Below are 17,251 nucleotides of genomic sequence, written 5' to 3' on the forward strand. Positions count from 1 at the left end.
ACTCTCTGTGGCATGAGGGGGAACCAGCCCGTCCATCTGGAGCGCGTGACCGCATTGCGGGACCGCATTGCTTGTGCCCCACATTGCGTTGGTACCCTGCTCCACCCAACATGGCTACCGCAGCACAGTGCTGCGCCCCTGTTTCTCTGCAGCTGAAATTAAACGGCTCAAATGAAAAGCCCGCCCATTTCCCACCCAGTCTTTTTATGTGTTCTATTGGGGGATTTTTTTCAAGCATCTAATGTTAACATTTCATGGTGTGATTAGAATCTTCTTAACTGTACATTCTAATGCTGATGTAACAATCACTCCTGGTTACTGAAAGCAATGTTATAATTCACTGACTTCACTGAATTTTGAAAAGAAACATTGCAGAAAACCCTCTTCCAAGGGTTAAAATACAGTTACATTGAATATTTGAATTAATAGTCCGGGATGATCTGTAATGAAAACAAAGCAAGTTTGCCGTTATGTGTTCTCTACCAGCAGTGATGCATTTCCTCCTGACACTTGAGTACTGGAGCATATGCCCGCAACACAACACCTGTAACCTATCTGAGGGTGGTGGGGAGGCTTTCCCGCGCTGGTTTGGTGCGAGACGTAAGAAGCGTGGGTTTGGCTTCCTTTAGACGGGCCGCGTTCGGTAAGCCCCTGGGGCTGTTCTGGGGGGCTTCCGATGGGCTTGTCTGGAAGCCAGACAAGGAAGTGTAAACTATAGTATTTTCCACCATCTTTTGAAAGAAAAAAAAAAAAAGTTCTCTTTAATATTTTGTTGTTTTTCACATGGATTAATGAAAAAGATGAACTTTTCGTCTAAGAAATGAGAACTACTGTTCACATGTTGGGGAATCAGGCAGGAGGATGAAAGTAGGGATTCACTTGGTAAACGTCCCTAAATCTGGATCAGGAGCTTACCTGATCTCTGGCTCATGGATTGTAACGGTCACTCTTAATTGTGCGTCAGATTGCTGCGTTGGCTTCATCTCATCCTCCTCTTCTTCAAAAATAGGCTGTTAAAACAGATCCCTTTCTGTGTCTGTTTTCACAGCTCCTGTCAGAAATGATTTGCCAGGTGAACCAGGCGGATTAGTTCGTCATTCGTCCTTGTGCTGGAATCCCAGGCCACTGAATAGATGCAAAACAGAATTAAAAGGAAGTGGACAAACGAATTTAAATACGGGACCGCAGTGTTGATGGTGTTCCTAATTTTCATTTGGCAGGTTTATGCACCGTCTCCAAACTCGGAGGACTTTAGCAGAGATTCTCCCACGTTCCCACCAGCCAAGCCTCCCAGCAGCATGTTTGCAAGCACTTTCTTCGGTGAGTGAGCTCTTCTCTCTGTCCTGCACTTTCACGAGAAGACCAGTGTCCACGTGCCTGCCCAGACTTTTATAGTTTGATCATTTTTAAGTTATTCAACCTCCAATTTACAAAGTGTGTTTACTAATGAGCACCCCCCCCTCTAGTTTGTTCTATTAGGGTGCATTGTTTGATATTTGCCTTGAAGGTTGATTTTGGACTGTAGCGTGCATTTAGATTAATTTTTCTGCCGTCAGTATGCAAATACAGTAGTGTGTGGTTGTGTATGTTTTTTGTCTCTCCTTGTTGCGTTGATGTCTACAGACTACGCACTGTAAAAAAAAGCTTTGTGCTGGAATACCGGTCAGACTGAGGAATTAAAAACTGTAAGGGGGGGGGAACATGAAGAAGGTTCCAGCAGAGCAGGCGTGTGTGAGTCTGTGCACATCGTAGCTGCAGTGCTGGCCTGGCGCTAATCACACTCAGGGAAAGGGGGAGCTGTGTGGATGCGGAGGGCTTCTGTTTCCCAAGGACAGAGCAGCGCTCTGGGGTCTGTGTGGAATCCGAGTCCCGGCCTCGCGGCGAGCCAGGCTGCGCTCAAGGTCCTCGCAATTAGCCGAGCGGAGCCTGCTGTTTTCTCAGCTGTGCTCCGGACACGGCTTGTGTTTCACTCAGACCAGATTTCCAGGATAACCCCACGCAAGCCAGCCCTTTGCACAGAGAGGGGGAGGGGTGAGACGGGGGGGAGAGAGGCCGTGGCCTGGGTCCAGAAACCTGCCCAAATTTTTACGAACTAAGCAGCGCTGGTCCTTTTTTTAAAGCCAAAACATGGTTTTCAGCATATTTTCATGAGTGGAACTCTACATGAAAGGAACTGTGTGTTCTCTTTCCTTTAATTAAACTTAAGAAATACTGAATGTGGGACTCGTAAATAGACATCACTTCATCTGATATCCCATGAGTGATTTTAAAATAGCTTTACGTGACTCTTTTTTAAAAATGTTTTGCTGATTTAGATGGGACCCAAAACTCCTCTGACCCCTGGAGCTCATCCAATGGGATCAGCCAGCCCGGCTACGGTGGAATTCTGGGAGGTTCCTCATCTCACATGTCGCAGCCGGGAAACTACGGCAACATGCACTCGCACGACCGCCTGGTAAGACCACGGGCGTGGCCGTGCGGACCAAAGCGGAACACGCTGAACACCTTACCCCCTCCCATTTCCCCCATTTAGTGAAGCTAGCCTTGCAGGGTTAATGTCTGTTTTGTTTTTTTTAGACGTGGCTTGTTTTTTGCTCTCTGTTCTAATGTGTAATTATCATCGTGGTAACACGGTGTGCTGTTTACATTCAGGCAGTGAACAGTGTGGCCGTCTGGGGAGGCATTTCTCAGCCCTGGTCTGGGGACACGCTGTGCCTCAGGCTCTGTTCCAGACAGGCTCATTGAATTAGATTGACAGAAATGCGCAGAAAAATTCTGACTTGCTCGAGGGTCCCAACTCACTCACGGGTGGAAGGTGGTCAGGACGTATGACTTGATGGGATTTATGATTATATGTGCTTATGCGGAAAGGCATTCCTTTCATGCTGGGTTGCAGCCCCAGTGACATCACCGGATCGTTAGGGCTCTCTGTGCATTGCTGGGAGTCGATTGCTCGCACTTTCTGAAGTACGTGCAACCAGCTCTCTCCCTGCCGGAAGGTCTCCTGTTGCTGATAACATGACGAACAGCCATTGCCACAATGTGTCTTTTAACACAAGATTTATATAGGGGAGGAAATGTCAGGCTGGGTCACATCCAGATCAGGCTTCGGTGAAGATCTCAATCGAACGGCCTTCATTAAGAGGAGCGGGTGACATCCAAATCCAGTATGTACTGCTGGGCTCTGAGCGAGGGCTTAGGTGTGCTGCTCTCCATTTTTAGAAATGCATTTTTTGGTCATAAAGATAAAGCCTCAAGGCTGAGACCCCTGGATTTAAGCGGTAACGTAACCACGCTGGCCTGAAGGCATTCACTCATCTCCAGCTGTAGTTTTTTTTTTTTTTTAGGCCTATGTGCGCGCTGGTGGTGTTGCTGTCTGTTACTTTCATGGCAGTCTAAAAGCTGAGATGAAAAGGGTTCTTGCTGTTTTTTGGGAAAAGAGGGATGGTTTGATGGTCCCGCGCGCGCGTCCTGCACCCCGTGTTCCAGCAGTGCTGCCCCGGGAGCGTGCTGCGCTGCCGTCAGATCGCGCATCGCCGCGGCGGATCAGCGCCTCCCTGCGCAGCGCTCCCTGGACAGCAGTAGATGTGTGTCAGATGGCCGCCCCTGCTTTATCGCGGCCCTGTCTGCTTTATCATCGGCGCGAGGCGCTGCCCCGCCCCCCCCCCCCCCCCCCCCTTTTGTGTCTGCCGCCTGGCCCCCGTATCGGGGTGCCATCTCTGTGTCCCGGGCTATCTGCTCGCTGGAGGTGCTGTGTGTGTCACAGTGGCTGATGCAGGCCTGGTGCTGTGTGTGTGTGTGTGTGTGTGTGATGCACACAGACTTCTAGGACACAAATTAGTATTTTCATCCAAACACTAGTTACTGAAACAACGCAGAATGGAGTAAAATACAAACCAGGATATTCAAAGCTAAATCACTGCCCCCTGCAGCATCCAGTTATCTGTGTACGTAGGCCATCTGACATCCTGACTTTTTATTTTATTTTTTTATATTTTATTTACAAACTACATTATAGCAGTGTATTCTCAAGTCATATTTATGCATCATATTTGTCATTCCTAAATAACGACGATACAGCTGGAAACATGCTCAGGCACACAAACATACACACACCCTCACATACACACACAAACAAACACACACCCTCACATAACACACACACAAACACATGCACGCACACACACAGAGCCCTGTGTGCCCTAACACCGTTGTAATGCTGTAATCTCTCCCTTTGTCCAGACCTATCCAGCGCACTCCGTCTCCCCGACAGACATCAACCCCAGTCTTCCTCCCATGTCCAGCTTCCACCGTAACAACGCCAGCACTTCACCCTTCGTCAGCGCGTCGCACACTCCGCCCGTCAACGCCACGGAGAACGTCATGGGTAAGCCAGCCGCGTTGCGCAGGCCCGTGTCCTGCTGGGCTCAGCGGGAAGTGAAGGGATTTATCAGCGGTTTGACTGTGAGTGTCGCTGGTGTTTCAGCAGCAGCGGTAGCTGCAGCCGCCGCCGCCGCCGCAGGGACCCGGGGGAACAGCACTGGAAACTCACAGACTGGAGATGCGCTTGGGAAGGCCCTGGCTTCAGTGAGTTCTGCCTTTCTGTCCCTTTCACACAAGACCCCTCTGCCTGCTCCTTACTCCTCTCCCCTCTTCTCCTTCCTTTCTTTCCCCTCATCCCTCACTCCTCACTACCAGAATGAGGCTGGGACATGTTGGTCTTGGGGGGGGGGTACAGGAGGGTAGGAGGGTGTTGATTTGGGGGCGTACCAGAAGGTAAGGGAGTGTTGGTTTGAGGGGGTGCAGAAGGGTAGGGGAGTGTTGGTCTTGGGCGGGTGAAGGAGGGTAGGGGCATGTTGGTTTTGCAGGGTACAGGAGGGTAGAGACGTATTGGTTTGGGGAGGTACAGGAGGGTAGGGGTGTTTTGGTTTTTGGGGGGGGGGGGGGGTGCAGGAAGGTAGGGGCGTGTTGGTCTTACTGAGTGAAGGGGGGGCTGGGGTGCGTAGGCTGATTTTCCCCAGGCAGGGCTGGGTGGGCCTTGGTTTCCAAGGAAACGTGAGCTTTGTCACCCCATAGTTGTTGCTTGGCAGGAGCAGCCGGGTCAGTCCATTCCTTTACATAAATCACGTCTGTCAGGGAGATGGCGAGGGATTCCAAAGCAGCCCCGCGCTCCGTCGAGTGGCCGCGAGACCACGCCCTGTGAAAGGCGGGAGGCCAAAAACCACCGACGGGCAACCAGGGCGAGTGACTGTGTCTCAAGCAGGAAGGGTTCACAAGTCAAACAAGCCAAAATCACAGGCTTCAGTGATGGCTTGATTGCGGTCCTTTTCTAGTTGAAATCGCCGATACTGTGGCAACGCTTTGAGGCAGTTTGAGGGTTTCCGCCCCTTGCTAGATCGAGGCCGCCTGTAACCGTGGGGTTCTCAGAATGAGCCCGCAGCCCAGCCACCGTTCTCCTGTTTCTCCAAAAGCAGAAACGGTCACGGCGGCCTCGTAAAACCAACCTATTTTTGAGAGTTTGGCGGCTTGGTTTCTGAACATTTGATACCATGCGGTGAAATAATGCCCAGCTTCAGAGATCAAAAGAAGCCACCTTTGTTGTTCTGGCGGGTATTCAGTGCTATACTGAAGAGTATATGTGAGTACACCTGCAGGGCCAGAGGATATGTTTTTTGAATGCATTTTGGGCCTAAGCCTGGATAATTGAGGTCCTACTGGAACCTTCTCAGAGTATACAAGAAAGAGAATTGTACATAAAAACTTTTGTGAATATTAGCCTGTTGTGAATATCAAGACTTTGGGGCCAAAATTCTCCATGGATAAAGCAGGTGGGAACGACTCTTTCTTGACTGCTCATAATGCTTATGTGAATGGCTCCACACATCTTTTTTAAATAAAAGATTTCTTGCTTCCTTTTAAAACATAAGGAGAAGGGGGGTACAGTAGAGAGAAAAAAAAACTAAATATACCAACAACAAAAAAAAAAAAAGAATACAAAATATGGAACAAGTAGACTAATCCCACACTGGCACACACGTTCAAAGGGGAGAAAAGGGGCACAATAATCACAAATTAAGTCTTTTTATATTTGCAGACTCTATCCCATTAGCATGAGAAAGCTGCTGTGAAATGGACATGGCTGGGTTTGGGGAGGGGGATTTATGAGCGCAGCGGTTCAGCTCTGCGGGCTGCCCATTGTGCAGCCTTTGTCCTCCGCCCTTTTGGACAGGCCCTGCTGATTGGCCCCCTACTGCCCGGGGGAGCGTGACTGATGGGGGGGCGGAGCCTTATTTGTTGTTGTAAAACGAGCGCTGTTACTGTTTGGGTACAGCACAAAGTGCCGGGTTGGGGGGGATGGGGGTAGTGAAAGGGTGAGGTCACTCATTAGAGGTCAGGAGTCACTGCCATAAAAATTACAGGTGCTTAAAAAGAAAGAAAAATCGATCCAGCAAACTCACCACGCACTCCTGGCTGCCAGCTCCATTCATTGTTCTTTTGTAAGAACGAGCAGAGCATGAGATTATGTTCACAGTTTGTCGCTGCATATCAACAATCAACGATGGTTTTAATCCGAGTGATTTTAAAGTTTGGATTTAGTGCAGTGATATGTGCCACTCGCACAAAACTGTGGTTGATGTGGAAAAGAGATACACCAATTATCATGAGTTATTTTGTCTTTTGACATGGGCCACCACCCACCACCGCCATGACAACGTGATGCAATCATCAAGTCTTTCAGTATTTCAAAACAATTTGATTGATGCGCTAAACCATGAGGTTCAGGATGGAATGAGAAGAACTTATTAATAACTGCATTTCCTCCTGTTGTTGAAAGTGAAATGGGCTTTATGTGGTTCCACACATTTTTGTCACTTGATTGAGCAGCTCATCGAGAAAATCCTCCTAGACACGCCGTTTGTCTGAGGGCTAATTAGTTGGATCGAAATTTAATGCCCTAGTTTCCATGAGATGTTCGCCATTATGTGGAAAAATATCCTCTTATCAAATGAGGAAACATGGAAGCTCTAGAAACATTAATCCTGCTAGTGCCTAAACAAACACAGCCCTTCTCATATAGCAGCCCATGGAATTTTCTCTCTATCTGAGCTTTGAGAGAACTTGGACGACTTTGAACTCCCATGCCTGTCTCTGTGGCAGACTTGGAGAGGGGCGCTAGGCCGGCGCAGAGAGCTGCAGGATGATAAAGGATCTGGACCCGCCTGCATGTTCAGGTCACCTTTTGTCACAGAGAGTGCTTTGTTTGGCGGGTTAGGGCCCGACGGGTCGCTCGTCCCACGTGGGCTGCCATTACCGGCCCGCTCGCCTTGTGAGGATCAGATGACCGCGATTTTATTAGATCTCATCAATAACCTCGCCCGGGCCTCCCGTGCTGAGCCCCGAACCACACTCTGGGGAAGCTGCTCCACTGGGGGAAAATAGTCAGGGGTCAGAGGTCAGGGGTCGTGCTGCTGTGCTCATGTAGATGAATGAATGATATAATAAGCGAAGCTGATGAAGCCCTGTGTTCTCCTGGGCTGTGTCCAGCATGCCCCGCCCCCCTCTTTCTCCATATCTGGCGGTGTTGGACTGTGTAGCGGATGGGGTGTATTAAAGGGAATGTTCGATTGTATTAATTGGATTTAACAGCCAGCTGTCACCGGCATTCATTGTTCTACCTGTTTTTTTGCAGCAGGTTTTGGAGTCATTGTCTTTTCCCTTCTGAGTTTGTTTTAGGTGACGAATTTTGGGTTGTTGTAGGGTGGGGAGTGGCGCTTTTTGATGGCAGGATGATCTATATATGGAAGAAAGTAAAGTTTCAGGATTTGCAGATCCCTCGTAATCTAAAAAAAGAAAGGAATAGAAGGGGTGCAGGGAGGGAGAGGGATCCCGTGGGCTGTGGGCCGTGTCAGGGTGAGTTATGTGCGCCGCGGGTTTTGAAGGAGCTGCAGGAGGTGCTGGCTCATGTTGTTAAAGGCCCATATGCATGCTCAGAGCGTCTTTATACACTCGCGGGTAGTAAAAGGATCAGAATTGATGAGCCAATTTTGTCTACAAGCTGGCTATAAGGGTGGTTAACATCTGCTGTTAAAAAAAGTGTTGAAATAACAAGTTTGGCTTTTGAGAGTTGTTTTGGTACTGATATTTCTCTCTCTCTCTCTCTCTCTCTCTCATCAGATTTATTCACCTGATCACACCAACAGCAGTTTTCCATCAAACCCGTCTACGCCTGTGGGATCTCCATCGCCTCTGGCAGGAGCGGCGGGCGCTCCAGGCACGACTGGCACAGCAGGTAGGGCAGGGCAGAGCCCCAGTAACACACCCCACCCAGCCGTGAGACCACAGCTTACTGCTGTTGCAAAGGAGCAGTTGTGCTTTGTTCAACCAGAGGGTGATGTAGTGCAGACAGCTGTCTCTCTGTGCGCCCCACCCATCCGTCCCCCGGCCCAGCCACTTACCCCCAAATATTCCCCCCCGTCCTCAGCTGTTGCCCCGGTCCACAGGCAGCTGGTCCACCCCCATGGAGTGGAGCAGTCTGCGGTCAGCCTCTGGTTTCACTGGAGGTGGCTGGGGTGGGACCCTGTTGATGTCACAGAATTTTCAGTTGACACTGAGGTCATAGCACCCCCTCCTCCTCCCCCCAACTTTTTCTCCACCTTGTTGACATCCCTGTACAGGCCAGGTCTAGCATGGTGACAATGTTCTGCAGTATTCCTTAGATGCTACTGATGAGGTTATCATAGCTTGCTATGTTGTGGAGAAATTAATGGGCCATTTGTCTCAGTCAGTGCTCACGCGGAAGAGAATATTAACTTCTGACCTGTTAGCAAAACGAAGCTGACTGCAAGGGTCTGCTGTCTCTGTATTTTATCATTAGCACTGTGCTACGGGGACAGCTGCAGAGATTGGAAAACCCTGTTAATGAACACCAGGGCAACACACTTTCTATAATGGTTCTGCGCTAAATGCAGTTGTTAGGTGTGGGTTTTCTATTCCTGGAAACAGAGCTTTCTCTGGGCTGTGTGCAGTATCCTTATCCAGAATTCAGTGTGGGCTTTGTTGAGGAGGCCAGTGACATCGTGTGATTGGTGTCTTTTAACGTGTTGATGAAATCACTCATGTTCTCTCTCTCATGTGAGCACACCCATGGCGGTGAGCTCCACAGTGGGTGGAGTCTGGTACAGGTTTTTTGGAGCGTGTGCCGTAATGGGCAGGGTTGCGAGAGGGCGTGTTTCTGCATAAGCCCCGCCCCTGGCGCCCGCGCTGAACCCTCTCTGAGCGGCCCGTCTCATTAAAACGGCGGCCGCTCTTTCTTCTATCCATCAGCTTTTCCTGTGAGAAGTGCACATCCAGTCTGAAAGGAATATGCTTCTCCCCCCTCTCGCTTTAAAGAACAAATAGAATCCTCCCTTTGAGCCAGAATGAGCCAGAACTTTGATGTATAACCGTTGTCATAACAACCCCTTGTTGGTTTTTCTGCATTAAGAAAAATATGTGAAATTCTCACTAGTTTCCTCCTGTGTCTGTACAAGTACCTGACTTTGCATTATTTGGAAAGTGCACTTGAGAATTTTCAGGGCAGTGTGTGTTGTTTTTAGCAATCAGAATCAAGACTTACTTATTTTTCCTTTTTTAATTAAGAGTTATATTTAGAGGGTCATACATAATTCGGTATGAAGTTCAGATTAGCTTCAAATACGTCCATCTGTTCGTTTGGATTAGGTCCTTAATTCATGCATAATTGCTTTCACTCTCTGGTAAAGCAATAAAAACAAATCTCCATTTCAGGCAGGTAGTGAAAACCCAGACTAATTTTTCAAACTGCCCAGTAAGGGTGTAGGTATTAAAGAATGCCTTCATTCACACCAGGGAGAAGCTAAGATGGCACAGATCCACCGCTCTTTCCTGTCCTGGAGTAACTTTTAATCGCATGTTAATTAAAGTCTGCGTTTTTTAAAAGCCTCTGTTCAAACCAGAATTCCCTCAGATGCTGATTATGCTTACGTTCGTGAAAATTAATTGTCGGAAAGTTTGTAACCTAACAGTTCTGTGAGGGAAAAAATGGGATGTTTAATCAGGTTTGTTTCTGAGTTTTTTTCTGCGAAGGAGGGATGAGGGGGTGGGGCAGAACTTAAATCAAATAAAACCGATAACCTAAACAAACTCTGGGTTCATAGATTACTCTAATTGTTGCAAGGACTAGTGCGTTCGTCTTGCCCATGTTATGTACACTCACCTTCCAACACTGTTTTATGAACTATTATTACGTGGGAGGTTTGTTCTATTGACAATCAGCATGAAAGGTGTGTGAGCTGTTTTAATGCACTATGGCTTACATGCAAGCCAGTATTTCCTCTTCACTTTGTTTGCCAGTTTACATATCATCGTTATTTTTATCATTCCACATGAACTATGAATTTTGTAAATGTAGTTTCAGTATTTATTTTTTTTGACAAAAAACTAATAAAATTACACTAATAAATTATAGTAATTTAGTAGTTTAATATCAAAATTTCTGTTATTTAATCTGTGTCTGAAAAACCATGATTCAAGGTCAAGTAAAGGCATTCTGAATGCAAAATGACCTAGTCTAATTTAAAATGATAGTAAATAGTCTTTTCATGACCAGAAATAATCCTCAGATGCATTTTCCTTCACTTGGCTTCTTTCACCTGCATTTTCTAAATGGAAAGTGTGTTCAAAATGAATCTGTAATGAACCTCACAAGCCAAGTGTGCGCCTTATCTTTGCCCAGCTGGGGAGTAGGCTGTGGGTGTTGATGTTTGCATTGTTGGTTTTCAACAACTGAGCAATGGCAGGGCTTTGTGGCTGTGGTTCTGATGCTGTAACTCTGTCCCTTATGAGGCTGCTTCACGCCTGAACTTTTAGCAGCAGAGCTTTTTTTATCAGAAGGTTCATTAACAGCGCGGTGCAGCACATGGCGAAATGTGCTACAGACGGGGCCGGTATTGGCTGTCCACCCACCGTCTCACAGTACAGGATGCGGTCTAGCCAAAGGGAGTGAGGAATTTGAAACCGAGAAAATGTGAGAAATATATAAAAGCGTTTGAGAGTCTTAATAACCTTTCCTTTGAGTGAACCAGCCATATAAGGTGGTTAACATAGTGTCCTCACTCTCTCTCTCTGCAGGCACCAACCAGTGGTCCAGAGCAGCCGGACAGGCTCCCTCCTCCCCCCCCTACGAGAGCTCCCTGCACTCGCTGGTAAGGCCCTGCCCCTCCCCCCTACGCACCACCCTTGAGCACTTTTTAATGGACAGTCTCAAAGTCGATTGTTTTTTGCGGAGGGCACACTGGGAGAATATGGAAGGGTTAGCATTACATAGAAATTCCTTGCTGAGAAATGTGGGGGTGTGGGGGGGGCAGGAGTCGGGGCAGAACAATAGCTGGGCCTTGGGGCGTCTCCCACCATCTGTTCCACTCTCCTCGGGCCTTGCTGGGGGAGACAGCTGTTGCAAGCTGCTGAACCTCTGCTCTCAGATTCTCTGGCCCGTGTGGGGAACGAAGCCACCCGCGCCAGAGACCGTGTTCCCACTGCGTCCAGCTCACACCCAGGCCCGGCCCGGCCCGGCCCAGCACAGCGCAGTCATAAATATTTAGCATTTTTCACAGCGTGCATTCGCAGTGGTGGAAGGGGAACCAAACATTTCTGTTCCATCTACTTTCCACCCGATTGGCCAAATCAATTCCAGGGATGCTGGCTGGAGAAATGGGGCGTGTCCTAATTAGCCTGACCAATGGGCTTCCCGCTTTGCCTGGCTCCCACAGGAAGCTTGCGCTTACTGTCTTGGCTCCTTTACTGACTCTGTAGTAAACTGCTTAAATGAAGTGTGTTTAAAACCAGCACAGAACTGTGAAAGTTTAAATTGTTTAAAGTTTAACCTGTCCAAAGGGCTTCACTGCATTCACATGCATCACAATATGTGGAAAACACAAGTTAAACTGCTATTAATTCTCGGTGCTCACATTATTTTTATGGTATAGAGTTAATTTGCAGAACCCAGATGGTCCACACTATTTCAAAAACATGTTCTGACAGCTAGCTACCAGTTTTTTTCTGGCTTGTTGAAGCTGAATTTGAATTTCAGAAGTGGGCACACAGCTGGATAGCAGACCATAAACAGTTTAGGCTGTCTACACCTGCATTGAGTATGAGGTATACCTGACAGAAGGCAGTATTTATTGGGAAAGAGGTTTGGAGGGGTGATGATCAGCAAGTAGTAATTGTTCCTGTTTTTTTATTGAGACTAAGAGGGTGATGCTTGGCATGGTGGTCTCTGTTCCTGAGTGGTCTAAATGCTTTTCGCTTCCTGTTCCTATCCTGACTTTTGCCAGAAAAATCGAGTTCATCAGCAACTTCATGAGCATCTGCAAGATGCCATGTCCTTCTTAAAGGATGTCTGTGAGGTATTACTGCCTTTCTGATAATGATATTACCCATCCTTGTGTGCTTCTTCACATATTTATTTCATTTTCATTTTACAGGCTAGGCCCAGATTGTACATTTTGCAGAATTCATGTTTCTGTCACAGTGCTTTGTTATAATTTATTTATGCGCTGCCATTTGAGCTTGCCAAAGATGCACACTAATCAGCTTACCACAATTACCAAGCATCTTACCAAATTAATGGTCATGGTGCCTCAAAAGACTCGAGGGTGAAAAAATCCAGTTTTCCAATTCGTAGCCGAGGCCACTCCCCCATATTAGCACCCCTCTTTTCAGGTTTAAATGGCTGCCGTCACTGCTTTTTTCTGGGTTTGGTCCCACCCAACTTGTTTGTGTTCAGTCACATCATTCATTTCTTTTTAGCTCCATTTTGTCCCGTTTTGTTGCCAGTTTGTTGAGACCACATCATCCATTGTCAGTTTTCACTTTTCTTTTTGTTCTCTCCAAATGTGCATGTCGTAACCTGTCTCCTCTTTGTGTCTCCCTCCTTTTCTGTGTCCTCCCTTGTTCTTGCTGTCTTTCTGACCCCCCCTCCCCACACACGCACACGCAGTCTCGGATGGAGGACCGTCTGGACAGACTGGACGACGCCATCAATGTCCTACGAAACCATGCAGTGGGCTCAACCACCAGTCTGCCCAGTGACTTACACAGCCTCCTGGGACAAGCGCACAATGGGCCAATTGCAGCCATCGGAGCAAACTTCCCTGCATCGGGATTGGTCGCCAGTCGAACAGCATCGATGGTAATTGTCTCAAAGAAGTTGATCAGGAGTACTGAATAACTGCATTTTTTTTGTTTTGGGAGGACGGGGTGTTGGTAAACTGACCATTCCACATCTTTTCAATATAATGTATATTACGCAGCTAGAGTTTTGTAAAAGGTATAATTATTTATCAACAAGCATTGTGTATCTACATTCGACAAAATCTAAAATTTATTTCTCATAATGACCCAAAAGTCATTTTTGGTATTTTGGGTTGTCAAAATGTTTCTGTAACAAATCCAGTATTCATTGAACTAGCAGCAGACACCTGCCTACACTTGTATTTAATTAAAGATGAGCGAGAGAGAGTGAGTGTGTGTGTGTCTGTGTGTGTAAAAGGAAATCTCATGGCCAGCGGAACAGATCCGTCACCATGTGCAGAAACCAAACCTTTTCCATGGAGAGCAGTTTAGCTTGTACGTGCATATTTTCCACACACGTAATGGCTGGCAGAAGGCCTTTTCTCCTTGAAATAGAATATACAGAGCCAATGGGAAAAGCAGGCAAGATGGACTTGAATTTCTTTCACTCTGGTCTGGAAAATGTTTGTCCGGTAAACTCTTGCTGGGTGTAGGGAGTGGAGGAACGCAAGGCCAAACACAGCGAATGCATTTTCGCTTCTCATCAACTTCTGCTCGTCTGACTGAAGAGAGGAGAGAGAGTGGATTTGAGCGCAGCTGCGCTTAAAGTAACAATGAAGGAAGCAGTTTTTACATTAATCCCCAGGCGATGTAAAATTATTCATTCTCTCTTCTTCCCAGAAATCAGTGAAGGAAGGGTGCTGGGGTTAGGGAGGGGTGAAGGAGAGGATTAAGATGCTCCGAGATTATACGTAAATGCATCTCGCAAGTTCAGCTGGTCCATTCAGAGAGACGCAGGGAGGCAGAGATGCGGATAGAGGTTTAGAGACTTGCAGGGGAAAGCAGGCAGGAGAGAGATGCATGCTCAGAGTGTGTTTGCCTGTTTATCATATCAGCCTCATCCTCGCTCTTTAATCAAAAGTGTTCCCTTTAGCAAAATGAAAACCGACAGGCTCCCCTGCAGGTGAGGACACAGTCTTACCTCTTATGAAAATGATTAGGGTTGAATAATTGTTGTACCGCCACTCTGTGCATAATTTGATTGGTTCCATGTTTAGTCATACATATTCTGAATGAATTGCAGGGTTTTAGCTTAAAGTGAATGGTTTATATAGCGCATTTGTATGTTAACTGCACAAGCATGTAGGGAGAACTGTTTTTACATAATGCATTTTTCCTATAGCTCCACAAACTGAAAAAAGGGTTTTGCCAGATTATTATTCCATGAATTAGTCGTTGATTTTCCTTCATTCCCCATATTTAGGTTACTTGTCTTTGCCGGGTAAATCTACACTCAAGTGAATCGTGCAGACCTGGAAATTAAATTATCCCTGAGATTTGTGTAAATATTTTCTTCTGTACAGATGAGCCGAGCTGATAACCAGTCACTTCATTCTTCTTTTGGTGGCTTGGTGGCTGTATATATGTTCTCAGTATTACCTTGTAGAGGTTGTCAGGTTGAGGAATAAATAGGTAAATCAGCTAAATCACTTTAACAACATAGTATTTCATTTTTTATAGTGACATTCGGTGGACATATTCCTCAAATGAATATACCCTGTGAGATTGTTCCCCATGCAGTCCTTAGTTTTATATCGTCCTCTTGTCATACTCACAGAGAAAGTTATTTACTCCTGTCTCTGCTGGGGTCTGGATGTTGTATAGTATCTGCAATGACACAAATTAAAAGGATTGTTTAGACGTTTTAATCTACATCCGAAGTATCTCTGCTTTAGTAATACAGGAAATCAGCATGGTCTATATCATTTATTGATCCATTTCCTCTTTTTTCAGAAATAAAATAATTTTCCTGCAGTTTTGTTCTGCTGTATCTATTTGCGCTGAAATTGTTAAACTTGTACATTATAATTACAGATGTCATCAAAATAGAAGTCCCATGTGCCAGGTCATCTCTGTCACCAGGGTCATGTTTCACAGGTCATGTCTGTGTAGCCTGAGACGAGGGTGGCCATGCCTGAGTAAACACAGCTTTTACTGTGGAGGTGCAGGTTGTGGGAAAGGCTGTGAGCTTATTTTGGCCTTGCTGCGGGCTTTTATTTTGACAAGCTTTTTTTCCATTCACACTGTGTTCCTACAACTTTGGAACTGAAGCATTTGGATGTACGATTGTGTATCTGAAGCCCCCACAGTCCACACACCCAGACAGGAGTTCTCAGCTGTATGGTAATGAACTCAAGCCTTTAAAAACGTCCCCAGTTCCTCCCTGGCTGCCTCTATCACTCCCTGCCTGGCCCCCACTCTCCTCCTCCCGGCCGAGACAAGATTTGTTTGGACACCTGTTGAGAGTGCAGCAGAGATTAACGTGTGGGAGAAGGGGGAGGTGTTGAGGGTCACCAAGGTTAACCGGGCCAGCAGTGACTTGGAATCGCATTGCATCAGAGGAACGTAAAGTCAATCCTACCCCTTTATCCTTTATCCTCCCAAGAATAACTCCCACACAGACCAACCCCACCTCCCTCCTCCTCAAACTAACCCCACCTTCCCTCCAATGGCCACCCCCACATTTATTCCTCAAAGCAATGCATAAAAAACTGCACATTTATGAAAAAATGTATATGATTACGAACAACTCAAATGTGATAAAAAGGAATTGTATTATGTGATTATGCGACGTGAAATGAAGATGTTATTAAAAGTTGAGAATATGAGCTGCATGCAGCTATGAAAACATTGCATCACTTCCTGGCCCCCAGGCTGCGGCAGTCAGTATGTCACGGCGCGAGAATCGAAGAGCCCTGGGCCTCCCTCAGGAAAGGGAGGGGGCTTATCCTAGGACGCAGGATTATGGGCCAGTTCATATTCATTTTTTAAGCTTGCACATACGCTGAGAATTGTAGGTTAAATACATCCGTTCGGATCATTCATAGGTCAGATTGAATGCTGCACATCCTCTTCTAGTGTCCAGTTCTGTCTCTATCAGCAAGCCTCCTACACATTTATAGAACCTTTTTATTTATTGCTGCGTGCCGGGGTTGTAAGTAGTTACTGCGATGTGGTATGTTTTGCAGGGTCAATGCAGGCTGGCCGCTGCTTTATGATATTTTGCGTTGGTTCAGCTTATTTACACTTAGGACCAATGGCTCATGGAATGGTCATTGTCATTTGTTGTGTTCATAATTGATTTCATTTTTTACATGCACTGAGCAATCCTCAGTTTCCCAGATAGTGCACTGATGCATACTTAAGTGGAATGAATATGCACTGTTTTAAAAGAGAACGTGCATTCTTCCAGAATGCACACATTGCATTACTAATGACAGTGATGAACTGCAGAGCTAAAGCACCCCCAAGTGTTTGAGCGGAGCACTGGCACAGGCACCTGTATCCTTTCCAATAGTTTCAAAAAGTTCAACTTTCTGTCAGTGACTGGAACCAAACTTGTGAAGGTTGTTCTTTCTGTTTGGCTGCCCTGAATGTGTCTGAGGGAAGGCCAGCTTGAGAAAACCAAGGCCGTTTCAGTTGTGAATTCTGCAAGGTCTCGCTGTTTTGTCAAAACGTTTTAGCTTATTGGGCAGGTCCTGTTCTGGGCTACTTCAGATACCATAAAATGCATTTTGTTTGGGTATGGGTATGTGTGCGTGTGTGTCTCTGGCTGTCTTGCAGTGCTATAGTTTTTCTGGTCATATTCACTTCTGCTCAGATCTCCTCTTCATCTTCAGCTTGGATTATGTGGAGGGACTAGTGATGATTGTGTACGGTTGGTCTTGGCTCTGACAGGTTGGAGCTAACCGGGACGAAGCCACCAGCAATCACACCGGGCTGCCTGGTGCAGGCCCCAATGCCAGCTCTGACCTGAACCACCAGGCCGACATCTTCAGAGGTCAGTCGCTGCGGGCCACTGCAGTCCGTCCTCACTCTCAACCCACATACTGCCCCTTTCCCTGCTTCCTTCTGTTCTGAAGAGTCTTCACGCAAAGTG

The 17,251-nt window shown here is 46.7% G+C and overlaps 1 protein-coding gene across 7 annotated transcripts in view; it reads left to right on the forward strand.

Moving 5' to 3' along the window:
- The window catches only part of LOC118214760 (transcription factor 12-like), a 100,115-nt gene that overhangs the window by 77,308 nt on the left and 5,556 nt on the right, over positions 1–17,251 (forward strand). For 5 of the 7 annotated variants that reach the window (XM_035394951.1, XM_035394952.1, XM_035394953.1 and 2 more), the window contains 9 exons: positions 1,221–1,320; positions 2,316–2,455; positions 4,243–4,387; positions 4,487–4,587; positions 8,176–8,290; positions 11,149–11,222; positions 12,354–12,425; positions 13,019–13,210; positions 17,050–17,152. In XM_035394951.1, the coding sequence (XP_035250842.1) occupies positions 1,221–1,320; positions 2,316–2,455; positions 4,243–4,387; positions 4,487–4,587; positions 8,176–8,290; positions 11,149–11,222; positions 12,354–12,425; positions 13,019–13,210; positions 17,050–17,152 (1,042 nt within the window). The remainder of the gene's footprint in view (positions 1–1,220; positions 1,321–2,315; positions 2,456–4,242; positions 4,388–4,486; positions 4,588–8,175; positions 8,291–11,148; positions 11,223–12,353; positions 12,426–13,018; positions 13,211–17,049; positions 17,153–17,251) is intronic. The other 2 variants (XM_035394954.1, XM_035394955.1) reach the window with 2 other exon arrangements.

The sequence above is a fragment of the Anguilla anguilla genome, chromosome 16, assembly GCF_013347855.1.
Source record: "Anguilla anguilla isolate fAngAng1 chromosome 16, fAngAng1.pri, whole genome shotgun sequence".
In the NCBI taxonomy this organism is placed as follows: domain Eukaryota; kingdom Metazoa; phylum Chordata; class Actinopteri; order Anguilliformes; family Anguillidae; genus Anguilla; species Anguilla anguilla.